This window comes from Chiloscyllium plagiosum, chromosome 43 (genome assembly GCF_004010195.1).
Source record: "Chiloscyllium plagiosum isolate BGI_BamShark_2017 chromosome 43, ASM401019v2, whole genome shotgun sequence".
In the NCBI taxonomy this organism is placed as follows: domain Eukaryota; kingdom Metazoa; phylum Chordata; class Chondrichthyes; order Orectolobiformes; family Hemiscylliidae; genus Chiloscyllium; species Chiloscyllium plagiosum.
In genome coordinates this window covers 3121070-3139116 of record NC_057752.1, presented here as the reverse complement: position 1 = coordinate 3139116, position 18047 = coordinate 3121070, and the positions used below count along the sequence as shown (strand labels likewise).

The 18047-nt window shown below is 47.5% G+C and overlaps 1 protein-coding gene across 2 annotated transcripts in view; it reads left to right on the top strand.

Annotated features, from left to right (window-relative positions):
• The window catches only part of asic1b (acid-sensing (proton-gated) ion channel 1b), a 715429-nt gene that overhangs the window by 527748 nt on the left and 169634 nt on the right, over window positions 1-18047 (top strand). The window contains exon 1 of one of the 2 annotated variants that reach the window (XM_043681800.1): window positions 6512-7724. The exons of the other annotated variant lie outside the window; for it this stretch is intronic. Coding sequence (XP_043537735.1) covers window positions 7122-7724 — 603 coding nt within the window. The 5' untranslated portion in view covers window positions 6512-7121. Of the gene's footprint in view, window positions 1-6511; window positions 7725-18047 lie in introns of those variants that run through there. 2 annotated transcript variants of the gene reach the window in all.

Below are 18047 nucleotides of genomic sequence, written 5' to 3'. Positions count from 1 at the left end.
AGGGGGGATGAGGGGGTGAGGATGGTGAGGGTTGAGGATGATGGGGTTGAAGTGGACGACAATCATAAAATATTCCAAAACTTGAGGGTATAGGTTTAAGGTGAGTTGGGAAAGGGACTTAAGGGGCAACGTTTTCACACAGAGGGTGGTACGTGTGTGGAATGAGCTGCCAGAGGAAGTGGTGGAGGCTGATACAATTATAGCATTTAAAAGGCTTCTGGATGGGTATATGAATAGGAAGGTTTTGGAGGGATATGGGCCATGTGCTGGCAAATGGGCCTAGATTAGGTTAGGGATATCTGGTCGGCATGGACTAGTTGGACCGAAGGGTCTGTTTCCATGCTGTCTGACTCTATCTCTGTGACTCTGTTCTTTGCCCTTTGTGGGTGATGACCATTGCTGGCAAGGCCAGGACCTTTTCCCCATCCCGAATTGTCCTTGAGAAGGTAGGATGTCGATTTGAACAGCATGAAAGCCTCAACAATGAAGAAATATGCCGGCTTTGTGGGCCTCAAAGTGTGAGGCCTTGACTCGAAGAGTAAGCGGCCCTTTCCGTTGCCCGGCAACACTGGATGGCCAAACCAGACGAGTTACCCTCAAACTGTGAAGAAGCATTGCAACTTTTCATCAGTGTTCTGCCATGAGTTTTGCGCAGCATTGATTGCGCAGTCCTGTTCTTGTTTTTCCATGATTCATCATATCGTCTGTTAACAATAGCTGTCTCAGGTTACCTGAAAACACCGAATCGAACAAGAAATCAGATACCCCAATATCCTGCCAGGGTTAATGCTCCAAATCTGTTTATGTTGCTTCACCCTGGACAGAGGAAGCCACGTCCCTCCTTTGAACTTCCCACCCCCAACTTTCCATTCCAAAAGTCCTGATCACTTGCCTTTTTCTGCTGATCTACATCTCCTGTGCAGCAGAGCCCAGAACTTTGTTAACATCAGTCATCCATCGAATGTTATCTTGTTTACTTTGTCCTTGTGGATTTACTTAATGTAGGCCAATTTATCTGCTGTTCAGAGAAAGGAAACAAGGGAATTTGATTAAATACTGTGTCATCTCTTTTCACTTCTCTTCCGTTGTTCTTTTTCCAATTTGCTGTCCCATTCCTGTGCTGGAAGTGTCGACTCTCACTGGGTACAATTATCCATCTTTCTGGTGGCCACGTTTAGCTGGACTGTTTTGACTTCAGGAGGACAAAGTTGACTTGACATCTGCGTGTGTTCTCCAATCCAGGAGGGGGCACTGTTTGGGGCATTCTAATGGATTCAAGCCCTGCTCCAGCGCAGTACTGAGGGAGGTGCTGCCTTTTGGTTGACACATCAATCCAAGGCCCTCTCCACGCGCTCTGGTGCATGGCAAAGAAGAATAGGGGCATTTTTCTCTGTGTTCCAGATGATGTTTGACCTCTCCATCAACTTCCAAAGAACCGGATTAGCCCACACCTGTGGGAGTGTGAATTGACAGCTGTGCTTCCTATGTCATATCACCTGTGAAGCGCTTTTGGAGGCAGCCGACAGTCATGGCAGGCGCTACACAAATGCAAGTCCTCTTTCGGTTCGGTTCGACTTCATAGAATCCCCACAGTGTAGAAACAGGCCCTTCGGCCCAACAAATCCACACTGACCCTCCAAAAAGTAACCCACCCAGACCCATTCCCCGACATTTAGCCCTGATTAATGCACCTAACCTACACATCCCTGGACTTAGCATGGCCAATTCACCCTAACCTGCACATCTTTGAACTGTAGGAGGAAACCAGAGCACTGCCACACAGACAGTCACCTGAGGCTGGAATCAAACCCAGGTCCTTGGCGCTGTGAGGCAGCAGTGCTAACCACTGAGCCACCATGGTTTGACATGTTATTGAGCTTTCCAAGTGACCTCACTGAGTTGCACGATGTCCTTCGGGAAGGGGGGTGCGGGAGGAGGGAGGAGGTGGTGCTTGACAAAGCAAGTTGCTCCTGCTGCCTGGAATATCTAGAACACAGAGGCCACGGCCTCATGATTAGGGACCGAAAGAGAGGAGTCTTTGCGGAGGGTTGTGAGTCTTTGGAATTCTCTTGCCCAGAGGATCACGGCTGCTCCATCGTTAAATACATTTAAGACTCAGAGTTTTTAGCCACTGAGGAAACGGAGTGATATCGAGATAAGGCAGGAAGGTGGTGTTGAGGTAGATCAGCCATGATCCTGTTGAATGGGGACGTAGTTGCAAGGGGCTGAAGAGCCTCCTCCTGCTCCTAGTTCTTATGTTCTTATACTCGGAGTGACGCAGAGGTCAAATTCACTCATGGATAATCGTGTTCACTGTCCCTTTTCTCTCTGTTTACAGTTGTGTCCTGTTTAGCTCGCGCCATTTTCAAACTGTGGCCTCCTTTATTTTGACTGCCAATTATTGGCTTCACTGACAGCTGAGCAGATACCTGATTGTATTGGGCAGTGGGCAGTGGGCCTCACCATGAGAACATTAAACTGAATGTGGAGATGATGTACTGTAAATTCATGATCTTGGGACTGAGAAGGTTATGTCAGGGAAGACCGAATAGGCTAGCACTTTAGAGTCATACAGCACAGAAACAGACCCTTCGGCCCAACTAGTCCATGCTGACCATAATCCCCAAACTAAACTAGTCCCACCTGCCTGCTCCTGGCCCATATCCCTCCAAACCTTTCCTGTTCATGTCCTTATCCAAATGTCTTTTTAACATTGTAGATGTACCCACATCCACCACTTCCTCAGGAAATTCGTTCCACACATGAACCACCTGCTGTGTAAAAAAAATTGCCCCTCATGTCTTTTGTAAAATCTCTCTCCTCTCAAATGTGCTCCCAAGTCTTGAAATCTCCCATCCTAGGAAAATGACAACTGCCAATAACTCGGTTTATACCCCTCATGATTTTATAAATCTCTATAAGGGTGCCTCTCAACCTCCTGCGCTCCAGTGAAAAAAAGTCCCAGCTTGTCCAACGATGTGCAAGTTGGGTGATTTGGCCATGCTAAAATGCCTGCATTCATCGGAGGGAAATGGGTCTGAGTGGGTTACTCTTCAGAGGGTCGGTGTGGACTGGTTGGGCCGAAGGGCCTGTTTCCACACTGTAGGGAATCTAATCTAATCTAATCTAATCTGTCCTTATAATTCAAACCTTCCATACCCGGCAAAATCCTTTAGGATGGACAAGGCTCAGAGGGTGATGCAAAAGAGGTCTCTAAAGTTATCAAGGGATTTGTCAGGGCAAACATAGAGGCAGCTTTCTGCTCCTGAGAGAGAACAAACCATTGACCACCAATATGAATTAGCAACGGTATAAATTAACCACGATTAAATTAGCATTCAGTTCAGAAGAAACCTCTTTACTCGGAGAGTGGTGGGAATATAGAATTTGCTACCACAGGGAATAGTTAATGCGAGTATATTTAAAGAGATGCCAGGTAAGTACGTGAGGGAGAACGGAATAGGAGACTATGTCAAATTGTAAACAGGAATTGCTGGAGAAACTCGGCAGCATCTGTGGAGAGAGAGAGAGAGAGAGAAACAGAGTTAACGTTTTGGGTTCAGTGACCTTTCCATCAGAAAGGAAAACAGAAGTGGCTGGAGAAACTCAGCAGGTCTGGCAGCATCTGCAGAGAGAAAAACACAGAGTTAACGTTTCGGGTTCAGTGACCTTTTCATGAGAGTTCTGAGCACAGGCCATCGATCCTAACTCTCTGTCTCCCTGACCTGTTGCCATTTCTATCTTTGTTCCAACTTCCAACAACTGCAAGGTGTTTTCAAGCTGTGACCTTTTTGATTTTGACTGCCAGTCATTGACATCAGTGACAGCTGAGCAGATCCCTGATTATGTTGGGCAGTGGGCAGTGGGCCTCAGCAAGAGAGCATGAAACTGAATGTGGCGAAAGTGTAACATAGATTCATGATCCTGAAAACTGTTTTTTTAGATTAGATTCCCGACAGTATGGAAACAGGCCCTTCGGCCCAACCAGTCCACACCGACCCTCCGAAGAGTAACCCACTCAGACCCATTTCCCCTCTGACTAATGCACTATGGGCAATTTAGCATGGCCAATTCACCTGACCTGCACATCTTTGGACTGTAGGAGGAAACCGGAGCATCCGGAGGAAACCCACGCAGACACGGGGAGAATGTGCAAACTCCACACAGTCAGTCACCCGAGGCTGGAATCGAACCTGGGACCCTGAGGCAGCATGCTAACCACTGAGCCACCATGCCGCCCTTGTTGTGGGAGGTTATGGTCACTTGAGTTGGAAGGATTCTCATGTGGGACATAAGCGCTGTCATGGACCAGTTGGGCCAAATGGCCTGTTTCTCTGCTGTAAATTCCACATGAAACCATTCATTAAATCAGAAGATGATCCTTCTTGTACTTAACAGTGCACTGTTGGACGCTAGTGTCGCCCCCTTCTTTGCAACATAGTCTGATTGACTGCTCCAGTAAGGAAGAAGCACCTATTTCTTTAAGATCATGTGTCTATATTTCCACATTTTCTATCCCTTTCTCGCTTCCATGTCAGAAGTTCCATGTTTTCCTGCAGGTCAGTCCTGTAGGAACCCGCAGCCATGCAGGAACTGAGGGCAAGGTGGGTGGGAATCTCAAAATAATTAACAGCGTCATCTGTGGGAAGAGAAACCGAGTCAATATTTCTGATTGTATTATAATAGGAAGAGTAAATGCAGGGAGGATGTTACCGTTGGCCAGGGAATCCTGAACCGGGGGTCACCAGCTAAGGGTAAAGGTCATTTAGGACTGAGATGAGGAGAATGTTTTTTTGCCCAGAGAGTGGCGAGCCTGTGAAATTCTTTGCCACAGGAAACAGGTTGAGGCCTAACCATTACAGGAGCAGGAGTAGGCCATCTGACCCCCTCCAGCCCGCTCCACCATTCACTAAGATCATGGTCAGTTCAACTTACCCACCCTTTCACTGTAACCCTTAACTCCTTCCCTGTTCACAAATCTATCTTCATCTTAAAAACATTCAGTGAGGTAGCCTCAACAGCTTCACTGGGCAGGGAATTCCACGGATTCACAACCCTTTGGGGGAAGAAGCTCCTCCCTAACTCAGCCCTAAACCTGCTCCCCGGTATTTTGAGGGTATGCCCCACCAATGGGAACAATCGACCTGCTTTGATCGGATCTATTCCCTTCATCATTTGATCTGTCTCTATAAGATTCCCCCCTCATTCTTCTCAATTCCAATGAATATAATCCCAGTCTACACGATCTCTCCTCATCAGGCAACTCGGAATCAACTCCGGAATCAACCTAGTGAATCTCCTCCCCTTGAAAGTTTCCAAGAAGGAATTAGCTATAGTTCTTAGGGCTGCAGGGATCAAAGGGTGTTGGGGATAAAGTGGGAACAGTTGGATGATCAGCCAGGATCAGGTTGACTGGGGAAAGAAGCTCGTCGGGCCGAATGGCCTACTGCTGTATTCTATATTTCCAAAGCCCGTTGTTTGCAGTCTGTCAGGATCAAGGATGACATAAGAATAAGGAGCAGGAGTAGGCCATCCAGCCCTTTGAGCCCGCTCCACCATTCACCAAGATCATGGCTGATTGGGCAAGGAATTCCATAGATTCACAACCCTCTGGGGGTTCCTTCTCAATTCAGTCCTCAATCTGCTCCCTCTAACCTTGAGGTTACACCCTCTTGTCCTAGTTTCACCCATCAGTGGAAACATCCTCGCTATCTCTATCTTATCTATTCCCTTCATAATTTTATATGTTTCTATAAGATTCCCCCCCCCTCAGTCTTCTGAATTCCAATGAACATAGTCCCAGTCTACTCAGTCTCCCCTCAGAAGCCAAACCCCTCTCAACTCCGGAATCCACCTCGGGCTTGCTTCCTCTCCAGGTTCTGAAATAACTCCTAAGTCCATCGTGGCTCCTGAGTCCAATGGCCGATCCGCAGACTGTCCCACAGGTGGCGCCATTTCAATGCAGCCACGATTTCTGCCCGAGCACGAAACATTCGGCCTGTTCAGGGTTAAGCTGTGCGATCCGGGGTGGGGGGTGAGGGGGACAGTGTTGGTAGAGCAGCTGCATGCCTGCTGTGTTGGTGAGGAAGGTGCTGCTTTTGTGGCTGTTTAATGTTGTTGGAAACTCGGGGCTGAACTTTCCGTTTGGAGCAGGTTTTGGATTGGAACCCCCGTGTGCGGGCTGAGCCTCCCCTGGCGTGTGTTAGTTTGTAATTGATGCTGACAGCTCGGTATAAATCAAATTCAGCGCTTCAATTGTTGCTAACACTCGGTTGAGCTGCTGCTTTCAATAAAGTTTCTTTAATATGCTTGATCTTGGCACTTGGGCACTCATTACTCAAAACCCACAGTCCCCCACCCACCAGTGAAAAGGCCGTCAAATTAGTCAATTGCAGGATAATAAATCTCAATTGCAGTGAGAGGCTGATCCATCACCTTTCAAATTTTGACTCATTAAAAAGATTGAACTCTTTCGCTGAGGCTATTTTGAGTGAGGCAGAGAAGAGTGGGAACGGCGATGAGAGACTGGCTTTTGCTCTCTCTCTCTCTTAACACGTCCTGCTCTGCTGCTTTTTTTTCTCTCGCTGCTAATAGCTGGAAGATAAGAAATGCCTCGCAGTGCTTGTTTAGAAAGAGAGTGTGCGTCAGAGGTCTAAGGTTGTCATGAGAGTTTCTGTGCTTGCAATCGACTGGTGGATCAGGACTCAGTGATCAGGCAGCAGCCCCAGATCCACTGACAAAAGTCCTCCCTGTCGTTCGTTGGGACGGGCTCCTGATAAATTATTGAGCAGGCCGAGTCTGCTCATCATCCTGGCTTCAGTACTCTGGCAATGTGATCACACACAGCACTTCTTCAGTGGAGCTGACTGGCACTTATTGTACAACAGAGACAGCTTGAGCTCATATCCATTGCCTTCTTAACTTTCTGCAGCATGGAATGCATGGTTTCTTTTCTACCTTTTGAATTGTATTGTGTCAGTTTAGCTATTTTTCTACCTCAGATCTGCACTTTATTTTGAAAGCAGAACATTTTTTTTTTAAATGTGTGCAAACGAACTGCTACTTTTTAAAAAAAAAACAAATTTTGGAATTTACAACAGCAGCTTCCCGTCGGATTCAGAATGCCAGTCCAGATTTTTTGCACTATTTCTTTCGCTGCCGACGATGAGAAAGCAGAGGAGAGGAGAAGGGAGGAGAGGTTTGATCAGTTTTCTGAAGAGGACGGCCATGCGGAAGACCACCAGTCCACTGGGGTCAGCCTGGCTGAGTTTGCTGCCAATTCCAACCTGCATGGGATGGGCCACATCTTTGTGAAAGGAGGCTGTGGTGTCCGGCAAGTCTTGTGGGGCTGCGCGTTCCTGTCTTCCCTCGCCATCTTTCTGTACCAGGTGATGGACCGGGTCATGTACTATCTGGAGTACCATCATATCACGGCTCTCGACGAGATGGACAGCCCCTTCCTGTTCTTCCCGGCGGTGACCCTCTGCAACTTCAACCGCTTCCGGCGCTCCAAGATCACATCCATGGACTTGGCTTTGGCCGGCTCGTTGATGGGATACACCAAGGGCATGGATCCAGGGTTCCAGCTGGCGCCCCCGGTCAGGAACGACGGTGCCCCCTACAGCATGTACGAGTTGTTCAACCGGACTAGTCATCAGTTGGAGGACATGCTGAAGGACTGTCGGTACCGGATGGAGGAATGTGGTCCTGAGAACTTCACGGTGGTAAGTCCCGTTCTCCCTCAACACCAGACTCCTGCTGCCTTGGGGCGGCACGGCGGCTCAGTGGTTAGCACGGCTGCCCCACAGCGCCAGGGGACCCGGGCCCGATTCTGGCCTGGGGCAACCGTCTGTGTGGAGTTTGCACGTTCTCCCCGTGTCTGCGTGGGTTTGCTGCGGTTTCCTCCCACAGTCCAAAGATGTGCAGGTTCAGTGAATTGGCCGTGCTAAATTGTCCATAGTGTTGGGTGCATTAGTCAGAAGGAAATGGAAGGAAAATGAGTCTGGGTGGGTTACTCTTCGGAGGGTCAGTATGGACTTGTTGGGCAGAAGGGCCTGTTTCCACACTGTAATCTAATCAACTCTTCTTTCAAACACTGGTGTGAGCCACTGTCTTACTTGCATGATGCCCAGGGCATGCTGTCCCAAGAGAGGGGTTTGTTAGCTCGGTTGGGCACCTGGCATGCGGTGCCAAGTGATGCCAACAGCATAGGTTCAATTGCCACCACCGGCCGAGGTTGAATGAAGGCCCTGCCCTCTCAACTTGCCCCCCGTCTGCCTGAGACCCTCCGGTTTAAACCACCCTCATGAGAGAGTAGCCGTCTGGGACAATGGCAACTTCTACCTTGTGTGTCCTTGTAGATTCTGCACTCCACTCACTATAATCGGGATCCTCGTTGAGGTTGGTTTTTAAGGGAGTGGGTTCCATTGCTTAAACAATGATGAAGTTGGCACTGAAGAATTGGCATCAGTTAATCCCTTGGTGTCTACATTAGGTCAGTGCTATGTCGGCAGAGAAACGGCACAGAGCCATCCATGATGAGGTGGTGACACTATTGTGTGTATCGTAGGCTGGGATCCACTTTAAAATGGCTGCCAAAGCACTGCAATGTGGTTAGGTACAGGCCTCTGACACACCGCTGGAGGTTGCAGGTTCAGTTCCCACTCCAGCAACCCATTTACACACAGTACAATCCCACAGACAATCCTAAGGATAAATTGATCAGGCCTGATGGTTGAGGGATTGACACCAGCCTGGACCCCCGGGAGAAGTGCCCAGGAGAGCAGTTGTGGGAGGCAGGTAGGGGCCTTGCTTTAATACCTTGCCTGAAAGTTAGCATCTCTGACACTGCAGCACTGAAGTATTGGCCTGGATTACGTACAAAAGCGTCTGGGACGAGATGTGACCCCTGGTGTAGCTGCGGAGAGAGACTGGTGCATTATGGGACTTGGCCTCTGGGACGAGATGTGACCTTCCTGGTGTAGTTGCAGAGAGACTGGTGCATTATGGGACTTGGCTGGTTTTAGGAAGTAACTTGAGGTGAGGGAGAGTGCCAGTGATCTTATCCATCCTTGTGATAGCCCCTGGCATGTACACCAAAGGCTGAACCTCCAACTGTCTGCACTTCCAACCTGCTTTCAGCTTTTACATTTCCATTTGTCAGTTGTTATTTTGGGTGCACAGCTGGTTCACCTGATAATCTTGGAAGCGGCAGCTATCTTTCAGTTGGTGACACTGAATCCGAAGGTTGTGGGCTCATGTCCCACTCTGAGTGCAAAATCAAAGCTCAGACTCCAGCACTGTGCTGTGCTGAGGGAGCTGTTCAAGGTGCTGACGTTCAGATGACCCATTGAGCCAGTGTCCTGCCTTCCTTCTTGGGTGGACGTACAAAATTCCTATGGATCTATTTTTAAAGAAGAACAAGGAGCAGAAAGAGAGCCATGGGCAAATTAATACCTCCCCATTAACTTCACTCAGCAGGCTATCTGGTCATCCGAGGAGCAGGAGAGTCAACGTTTCAAGAGTGAGCTCTTCATCAGGAATGAGGGGCTTTTTGAGCATGAAGAGCTTATGCTCGAAACGTCGACTCTCCTGCTCCTCGGATGCTACCTGACCGGCCGTGCTTTTCGAGCACCACACTTTTTGACTCTGATCTCCAGAATCCTCAGTCCTCACTTTCTCCGAGGTTATCTGGTCATGACTGCATTGCTGTTGGTAGGAGGTAGCTGTGTTTTTGACATTAAAGCAGGGACTGTTTGTTTCATAAGTGCTTTCACTGGCTGTAAAGTGCTTTGGTGCATCCTGAGGTTGTGAAAGGTGCTATATTAATGAATGTTCTTTCACACTCTTGCTTGACTCAAAGTTTCTATTCCCGTCAGCTTACTTTACCCATTAAATGCTGAATGATGAAAGGGGAAATAATCTTTCTCTGTTGGAGATTTCATTATGCTACCAAGAACATACCCTCATGGCTTAGTAGGTAGCAGCCGTATCCCTGATTCAGAAGGCCCTAGGTTTAAATCTCACATTCAAGGTTAAGCACAAACATTGAGGCCAATGGTCCACTGCAATGCTGTACTGTCAAATATGCTGTCTTTTCCCTGAGGAGATAGGTGGATATGAGAGATCCCAGGGCACTGTTGAAGGAGTTCTATGCAGAGTTCAAAGAAATATTTATTCCTCAATAGCACAATCAAGTAATCCAGTCGTTATCAGGTTGCTGCTTGTGGGAGTTTCCTGTACTCAAATTGGCTGCCCTTTTCCCTGACATTTAAAACTGTGAGTACTCTTCAAAAAAATAGAGTTTGTAATTGGCTGTAAAGCATTTTGAGATTTCTGGTGGTTGTGAAAGCTGCTATGTAACTGCCAGTCCTTTACTTCTATACTTACTTGTGCACAAGTAGATCTTGCAGTTGAGCTGTGGCCAGTCTTTGGCTGAGATACCTTTTTAGAATTCTGTTCTTTTTTTTAAATTTTTCAGAGGCAAACGTACTTTACAATGACTCAGGACTTTGAAACGTCACCTAGAGTATTTCGGGGTGAAAGATACATTGGGGATTTCCATTGTCACATGGGGAAGGGACTTGGTTATGTCCAAGGGTGGAGCCAGCAGTGGTGTGAATGACGTTATGGCCACCGTGCTGTCCACAACCGTAATGCCTTTGCAGACCCTTGTTTCATATCTAATAAATGAGTTCTGAACTGAAAACGAAAGTCCTTACTTGCACTCAGCTCAAGAAAAGATTATAAACCAACAGCATCTTTTTATTTTTGAAAAAAAAACAGTTTAAATTGTAGCTTCCTCCAGAGAGTTTTGATGTAATTACTGGCCCCTCATCCCTCTATTTTTGTTTCAGACTTTAATTCCTCTGTTCTTTCAATCTACTTTGTCCCAGTCTCTCTTTCCCTCCCTCCCCTGCTCTCCCACAACCTCCTCCAGTAATAAAGTTTTGAAGTGGCTTGATGAACAGCTGTGAGCATCTTTAGACTCGTTGTTGTGGTTCTGGTCACCGAGCTGGGAATTTGTGTTGCAGGCGTTTCGTCCCCTGTCTAGGTGACATCCTCAGTGCTTGGGAGCCTCCTCTGAAGCGCTTCTGTGATCTTTCCTCCGGAGGAAAGCACTGAGGATGTCACCTAGACAGGGGACGAAACGTCTGCAACACAAATTCCCAGCTCGGCGAACAGAACCACAGCAACGAGCACCCGAGCTACAAATCTTCTCACAAACTTTGATCTTTAGGCTCAGTTACTATAAAAAGCCTTGGTCTTGTCTTGTGTAAGAACCCGCTGGGAGGCTGCACAATGCCTTGCTGACAAATGCTATTACCTTGTTGTCATGCACCAGTGCTTTTGGCACCGTTAGTCTCTGTTTCTGTTGAGCTGCTACGTTTTGAGGCTGGGGAGAATGTGATTTGGAAGACGGCAGGGTGAGCAGAAACATCCACTTGATTTTCTTGTCAATGTCTCGCAAGCTCTTGAAATGCAGGCTCCTACCAGGTGTCCTGTGGATCCATGGAAACATCAAAGTTTAACTTGGAACAATTTCAGCAAAGATGTTACCACCGGAGCAATCTCAGATGCCAATCCTCATGCCACAACCCCTGCTCTTTCCTCATAGCCTGGCAAATTAGCTGTATTTTGAGTATTTATCCAATTTCCTTTTGAAAGTTGTTAGTCTGAACTTTGATTTGTTTTCCATGTTGTGCAACACAGGATTTCCTTGCTGTGTTGTCTGAGGGCAAACTTGCCCTTGTGGATTCTACCACAGTAAACGCCCTCCTGTCGCTCTGAAATTATTCTGCAGTGATCCATTTAGCTGATGATCAGACAAAGGGTTTGAATTTTAAGTTGGAATACATTGTATTTCTTGGGCAGGGGTACAAAGGCGGATCGTTGGAATTTTAAGGTACAGATTAGCCATAATTTGACTGTTGGAGAGGGTGCAAGAGGCTGAATGGACAGACATTGTTCGTGAGAGCTGGCTGCAGTAATGATCTGACCAGAAACATCAAGGGAAGATTCCCACAACCCTCCTCCTTTCCCTGTCACCCTGCCACACCAGACTTGAGGCCTAGCACAAGCAACTGCTCCCTCTTTGATTTGCCATGCCTCCCCATTGCTTTTTCTCCCACCCTCAACCTGAGAGCGCCTTGGAGCTATTACAACAAAGGAGGCTGTTCAGCCCATCAAGTATTTACTAGTGCTCTCCAGAGCAATCTAGTCAGTCCCATTCTCCCACTCTGTCAAATGGGGTTGTCACTTTTTTTTTGTCTTCTGTTGCCCATCCAGTTTTCATTGGCTCTGCTTCTACCCCCTTGCAGGTAAGAAAATCCAGGTATTTACCACACAGTGTTCTTAAAAAAAGAGCTCTCCCTCAGGCCCATTTGCCTGCATTAGCCCATATCCCTCTAAACCCTTCCTATTCATATATCCATCCAGATGCTTTTTAAATGTTGTCATTGTACCAGCCTCCACCACTTCCTCTGGCAGCTCATTCCATACACGCACCACCCTCTGCGTGAAAAAGTTGCCCCTCCAGTCCCTTTTAAATCTTTCCCACTCTCACCTTAAACCTATGCCCTCTAGTTTTGGACTCCCCTACCCTGGGGGAAAAGACCTCGTCTATTTACCCTATCCATGCCCCTCATGATTTTATAAACCTTCATACGGTCACCCCTCAATGTCCAATGCTCCAGGGAAAATAACACCAGCTTATTCAGCCTCTCCCTGTAGCCCAAACCCTCAACATCCTTGTAAATCTTTTCTGAACCCTTTCAAGTTTAACAACATCCTTCCTGTAGCAGGGAGATCAGAATGGAATGCAGTATTCCAACAGTGGCCTAACCAATGTCCTGTACAGCCGCAACACAACCTCCCAACTCCTGTACTCAATACTCTGACCAATAAAGGAAGGCATACCAAACGCCTTCTTCACTATCCTATCTACCTGCGACTGCACTCTAAGGTCTCTTTGTTCAGCAACACTCCCCAGGACCTTACCATTAAGTGTATAAGTTCAAGCTTCTCACTCTCTCACTCTCTCTCACTCTCTCTCACTCTCTCTCACTCTCTCTCACCTCTCTCTCTCCCCTCTCTCTCTCTCCCCTCTCTCTCTCTCCCCTCTCTCTCTCTCCCCTCTCTCTCTCCCCTCCTGCCTCACAGCGCCAGGGGCCCAGGTTCGATTCCAGCCTCGGGTGACTGTCTGTGTGGAGTTTGCACATTCTCCCCGTGTCTGCGTGGGTTTCTGCCGGGTGCTCCGGTTTCCTCCCACAGTCCAAAGGTGTGCAAATTAGGATTGGCCATGCTAAATTACCCATTTTGTCCAGGGATGTGCTGGCTAGGTGGATTAGCCATGGGAAATAAAGGGTTATAGGGGTAGGGTAGGGGGGGATGTGTGGGTCTGAGTGGGATGCTCTTCAGAGGGTCAGTATGGACTCAATGGGCTGAGTGGCCTACTTCCACACTGTAGGGATTCTATTGAACACAATACCTGGCACTTGTTGTTAAAATAAGGAAAACAATTAGGATCTTGGCTATATTTTACAGGGGTTTGGTCTGGTCCATAACAATAGGAAGGATCTAATGTTATGGACCAGACTCATTGGGGTAGTTCAAAGCCTGCCATTGGACAGATGGGGGTCTGTCATGAGGAACTTGTTGATAACTTCCTGTGTTTTCAATTCCTCGATCCAAAGAATGTCTCCTGCTAGATCCTGCTCTAAACGGGACACCACGGCAGAGGCTAGGGGATTGGGCAGGTCATCGTGAAGCAGGGAAAGTGAGATGCAGCCCAAAGACTTTCAACCAGTTTGTGGGTTTCATTTGGTCCCCAGGTGTGTGGGAGAGTGATGCTGGGAGGACAGGAAACCAGGGAAGGGGTGTTGCAAGGAGAGTCCATTATGATGTGCATTGTGGCATTCAATTGGGTGCCAACAAGATGGCCACATGTGCGAATGTGAGTGATGATCGGTGCCAGTGAGATGTACTCAAGGTCAACTGATTGAATGCAGTCAAGGAAGAAGCCAACAATATTGACTTCCCATAAATCAGACTGAGAGAATTGCCAGCATCCCTGCGTGGATCGAAACTTCCCCACAGGGAGCTGGGAGTGGATTCAACTCTCAATCCTTTCATCCAGCTCTTGGTCCACTGACCTTTTATGGCTTAGGAAATTCAGGGAATACGATCGCCAACTCTGGTTGGACGTGGTCCTGAAGGTGTCATCACATGACCTGTATCATCCCCTATCCCCCTGCCATTGACCAATCAACATCTCCATCTATAAGATTCATTAGCGTTCATTAGCAGAGGGATTGAATTCAAGAGTCGTGAAGTGATGTTGCAGCTGTACATTCCTGTGCTGTGTATTCCATGTTCAGAAACTTTTTCCCCGGGTACAACAGAGTTTTACAAGGGGACATAAATTTAAGGTGAAGGATGGAAGGTATGGGAGGGATGTCAGGGGTAGGTTCTTTACCCAGAGAGTGGTGGGGGCATGGAATACGCTGCCTGTGGGAGTGGCAGAGTCAGAATCATTGGCGACCTTTAAGCGGCAATTGGATAGGTACATGGATGGGTGCTTAAGCTAGGACAAATGTTCGGCACAACATCGTGGGCCGAAGGGCCTGTTCTGTGCTGTATTGTTCTATGTTCTATTGTTTTTCTTTTGATGGTCAGCCTTTCCACAGCCAATGGGTTATCCATTAAGTGATTGGATGATTCTTGCTCCAATGATGTATTGGCTTATAAATTGTCAAGCAGTCCATTATTCTCCATCTCCAATCAGTGTATAACTGATAAATAAAGTTGTTCCATTTGAAAAAATGTTTTGAATGCCCCTATAATTTTTATCCTGAATTTGCTCATAGCATTGATTTGGAGATTACTCTTTTAATTGTCCAAGACTCTAGGGCAATTGTAATGTGGAATTGTGCAGTATAAAATGGGAAAAGGGTTACTTGTTGTATTGTTCAAAGGCTTGTACCCAATTTGTCTCCTAAGGAAGCAGTATGCATCCAGAGGTGTAGGAAGCCATTTGTAATCTCCATTTGTGTCCAAATTGATGTTAGTGTTGTGTCTGGTACACAAGGGATCTGGAGCGTTGTCACAACTTTATGAAATTATCTTCCTCACAATAGAATGAAGATTGGTGTCTATAAGTGATTCTGAAGGAAGGATAGCCAATGAGATGAATTCCAAGTGTTAACGATGCTCATTCTCCTCTTTCAGTATGACACTGGGGTCTTGCCTTCATTTCTGAGCTCAACTTCTCCATCCTGTGATCCAGAGGTGACCTCGTTGACCAGTTAACTCCATGAGCATACGTTATGAATTCTTGACTTGTTGCATTTCCCAAACGGGCTTCCCGTTTTGCTGCCAGCAATGGGACTACAAGGGTCCACAGCAGTTTGCCATGAAGTTCAACGTTTATGACTTCACTCTAGTTCTTGTTCCAGTGCTTTCAAATGGAAGCAGCATTGAGAGAGAAGGGGATGGAAACATTTGCCAAAAGGCTGTGATCATGTAGATAGGATTGGGAGGAGATTCCACAAGATGGGTATGGGCCAAATACAGGCAAAAGGGAGTAGTTCACTTTGGGAAACCTGGTCAGCATGGATGAGTTGGGCTGAAGGGTCTGTTTCCATGCTCTATGACTCTAACTCCTATGACCCATATATATATTTCCCCCCCCCCCCACCAACTGAGTCTGCTTCACCATTTGATCATGGCTGATACATTTCTCAACCCCATTCTCCTGCCTTCTCCCCATAACCCTTAATCCCCTTACTAATCAGGAACCAATCTAGCTCTGTCTTAATGACTTGGCCTCCATAGCTTTCTGTGCCAATGAGTTCCACAGATGAACCACCCTCTGGCTGAAGAAATCCTCCTCGTCTCTGTTCCGAAGGATCATCCCTTTTACTCGAAGGCTGTGCCCTTGGGTCCTAGTCTCTCTCACTAACAGATGCACCTTCTCCATGTCCACTGTGTCCAGTTCTCTCGGTGTTCTGTAAGTTTCAATCAGATGTCCCTCTCACCATTGAATTCAGACCCAGAGTTCTTTAATTGCTCCTCATATGACAAGTCCTTTGCCACTGGGATCATTCTTGTAACCTTCCCCGGCACCTTCCCCTGCAACCGCAAGAAATGCAAACATTGCGCCCACACCTCCCCCCTCACTTCCTTCCAAGGCCCCAAGGGATCCTTCCATATCCGCCACGAATTCACCTGCACCTTCACAAACATCATTTATTGCATCTGCTGCACTTGATGTTGCCTCCTCGATATTGGGGAGACAGGCCGCCTACTTGCGGAACGTTTCAGAGAACACCTCTGGGACACCCGGACCAACCAACCCAACCACCCCGTGGCTCAACACTTTAACTCCCCCTCCCACTCCACCAAGGACATGCAGGTCCTTGGACTCCTCCATCGCCAGACCATAGCAACACGACGGTTGGAGGAAGAGCGCCTCATCTTCCGCCTAGGAACCCTCCAACCACAAGGGATGAACACAGATCTTCCACCTATCGCATTTCCAACGCCCCTCCCCCAAGTCCCTCCTCCCTACCTTTTATCTTAGCCTGCTGGACACACTTTCCTCATTCCTGAAGAAGGGCTTATGCCCGAAACGTCGATTCTCCTGTTCCTTGGATGCTGCCTGACCTGCTGCGCTTTTCCAGCAACACATTTTCAGCTCTGATCTCCAGCATCTGCAGTTCTCACTTTCTCCTCATTCTTGTAAACCTCCTCTGGACTCTCTCCAATGCCAGCACATTGTTCCTGACATATGGAGCCTAAAACTGCCCACAATATTCCAAATGCAGTCTGGCAAGACCCTTAAATAGCTTCAGCAGTACATCTCTGCTCTTGTATTCTAGCCCTCTTGAAATGAATGCTAACATTGCATTTGCCTTCCCAACTGCCAACAGAACCTGCATGTTAACCTGAAGAGAATCCTGAACTGGGACTCCCAAGTCACTTTGTGCTTCAGATTTCCAACACCTTTTCCCGTTTAGAAAATAGCCAACGCCTCTTCTTCCTACCAAAGTGCATGACCTCACATTTTCCCACAGGGTAATCTATCTGCCACTTCTTTTCCACTCTCCTAGCCTGTCCAAGTCCTTCAGCAGGCTCCCTACTTCCTCAACACCACCTGCCCCTTTATGCCATCTGAACATTTGCAAAAATACCTGACGTTTCTTCATGCAGATCATTAATGTGTAGCCTGAATAGTTGTGGTCCCAAAACAGATCGCTGTGGAACTCCACTAGTCACTAGTTGCCATCCTGAAATGACCCCTGTGTTCCCTATGCACTGCCTTCTGCCAGTCTGCCAAAACTGCACCCATGCCAGGACCTTGCCCCTAACACTGTGGGCTATCTTACTTCACAGCCTCCTGTGCAGCACCTTGTTAAAGGCCTTCTGGAAATCTGAGTGGATCACGTCCACTGGCTCTCTTTGTCTCACTTGCTCCTTAGCTCCTCGAAGGATTCTAACAGATTTGTCAGGCATGACTTCCCCTTGGCGAAGCGGTGCTGACTCAGCCCGATTTGACCATGCACTTTCAAGTACTCCGCAATCTCCTCCTTAATAATGGGCTCTTAAGATATTAGCAACGACTAAGGTCAGGCTAACCGGCCTATGTTTCCTGTCCTCTGCCTCCCTCCCTCCCTTCTTACACAGGGGGCTCGTGGGCCAAATGGCCCATTTCTATGTTGTATGTTTGATACAATATTTCACCCATAACATTTGAAACCTTTCTTTATTGACGTGGGTTGAATTCCCATCAATTCCATATATTTTGTTGGGAAGGGGAAGTTTGTAACGCTCTCCCTTTTGGAGCTTTCAAACTTGTATTCTTATGTTGCAAATAGTCCGAGAGAGCCCAGCAAGAGTAGCATAGGTAGTGAGCAGAGAGCTGGGGAGATGACCAAAGATCTGTCCAAAGGGTAGCAAGGATAAGTCTATGTAAAGAGGCGGTAGGCAGGAAGGGTTTAGGATGAGAGTTTGAGAGCAGAAACATGATTGTTGAAGACTCAGCAAAG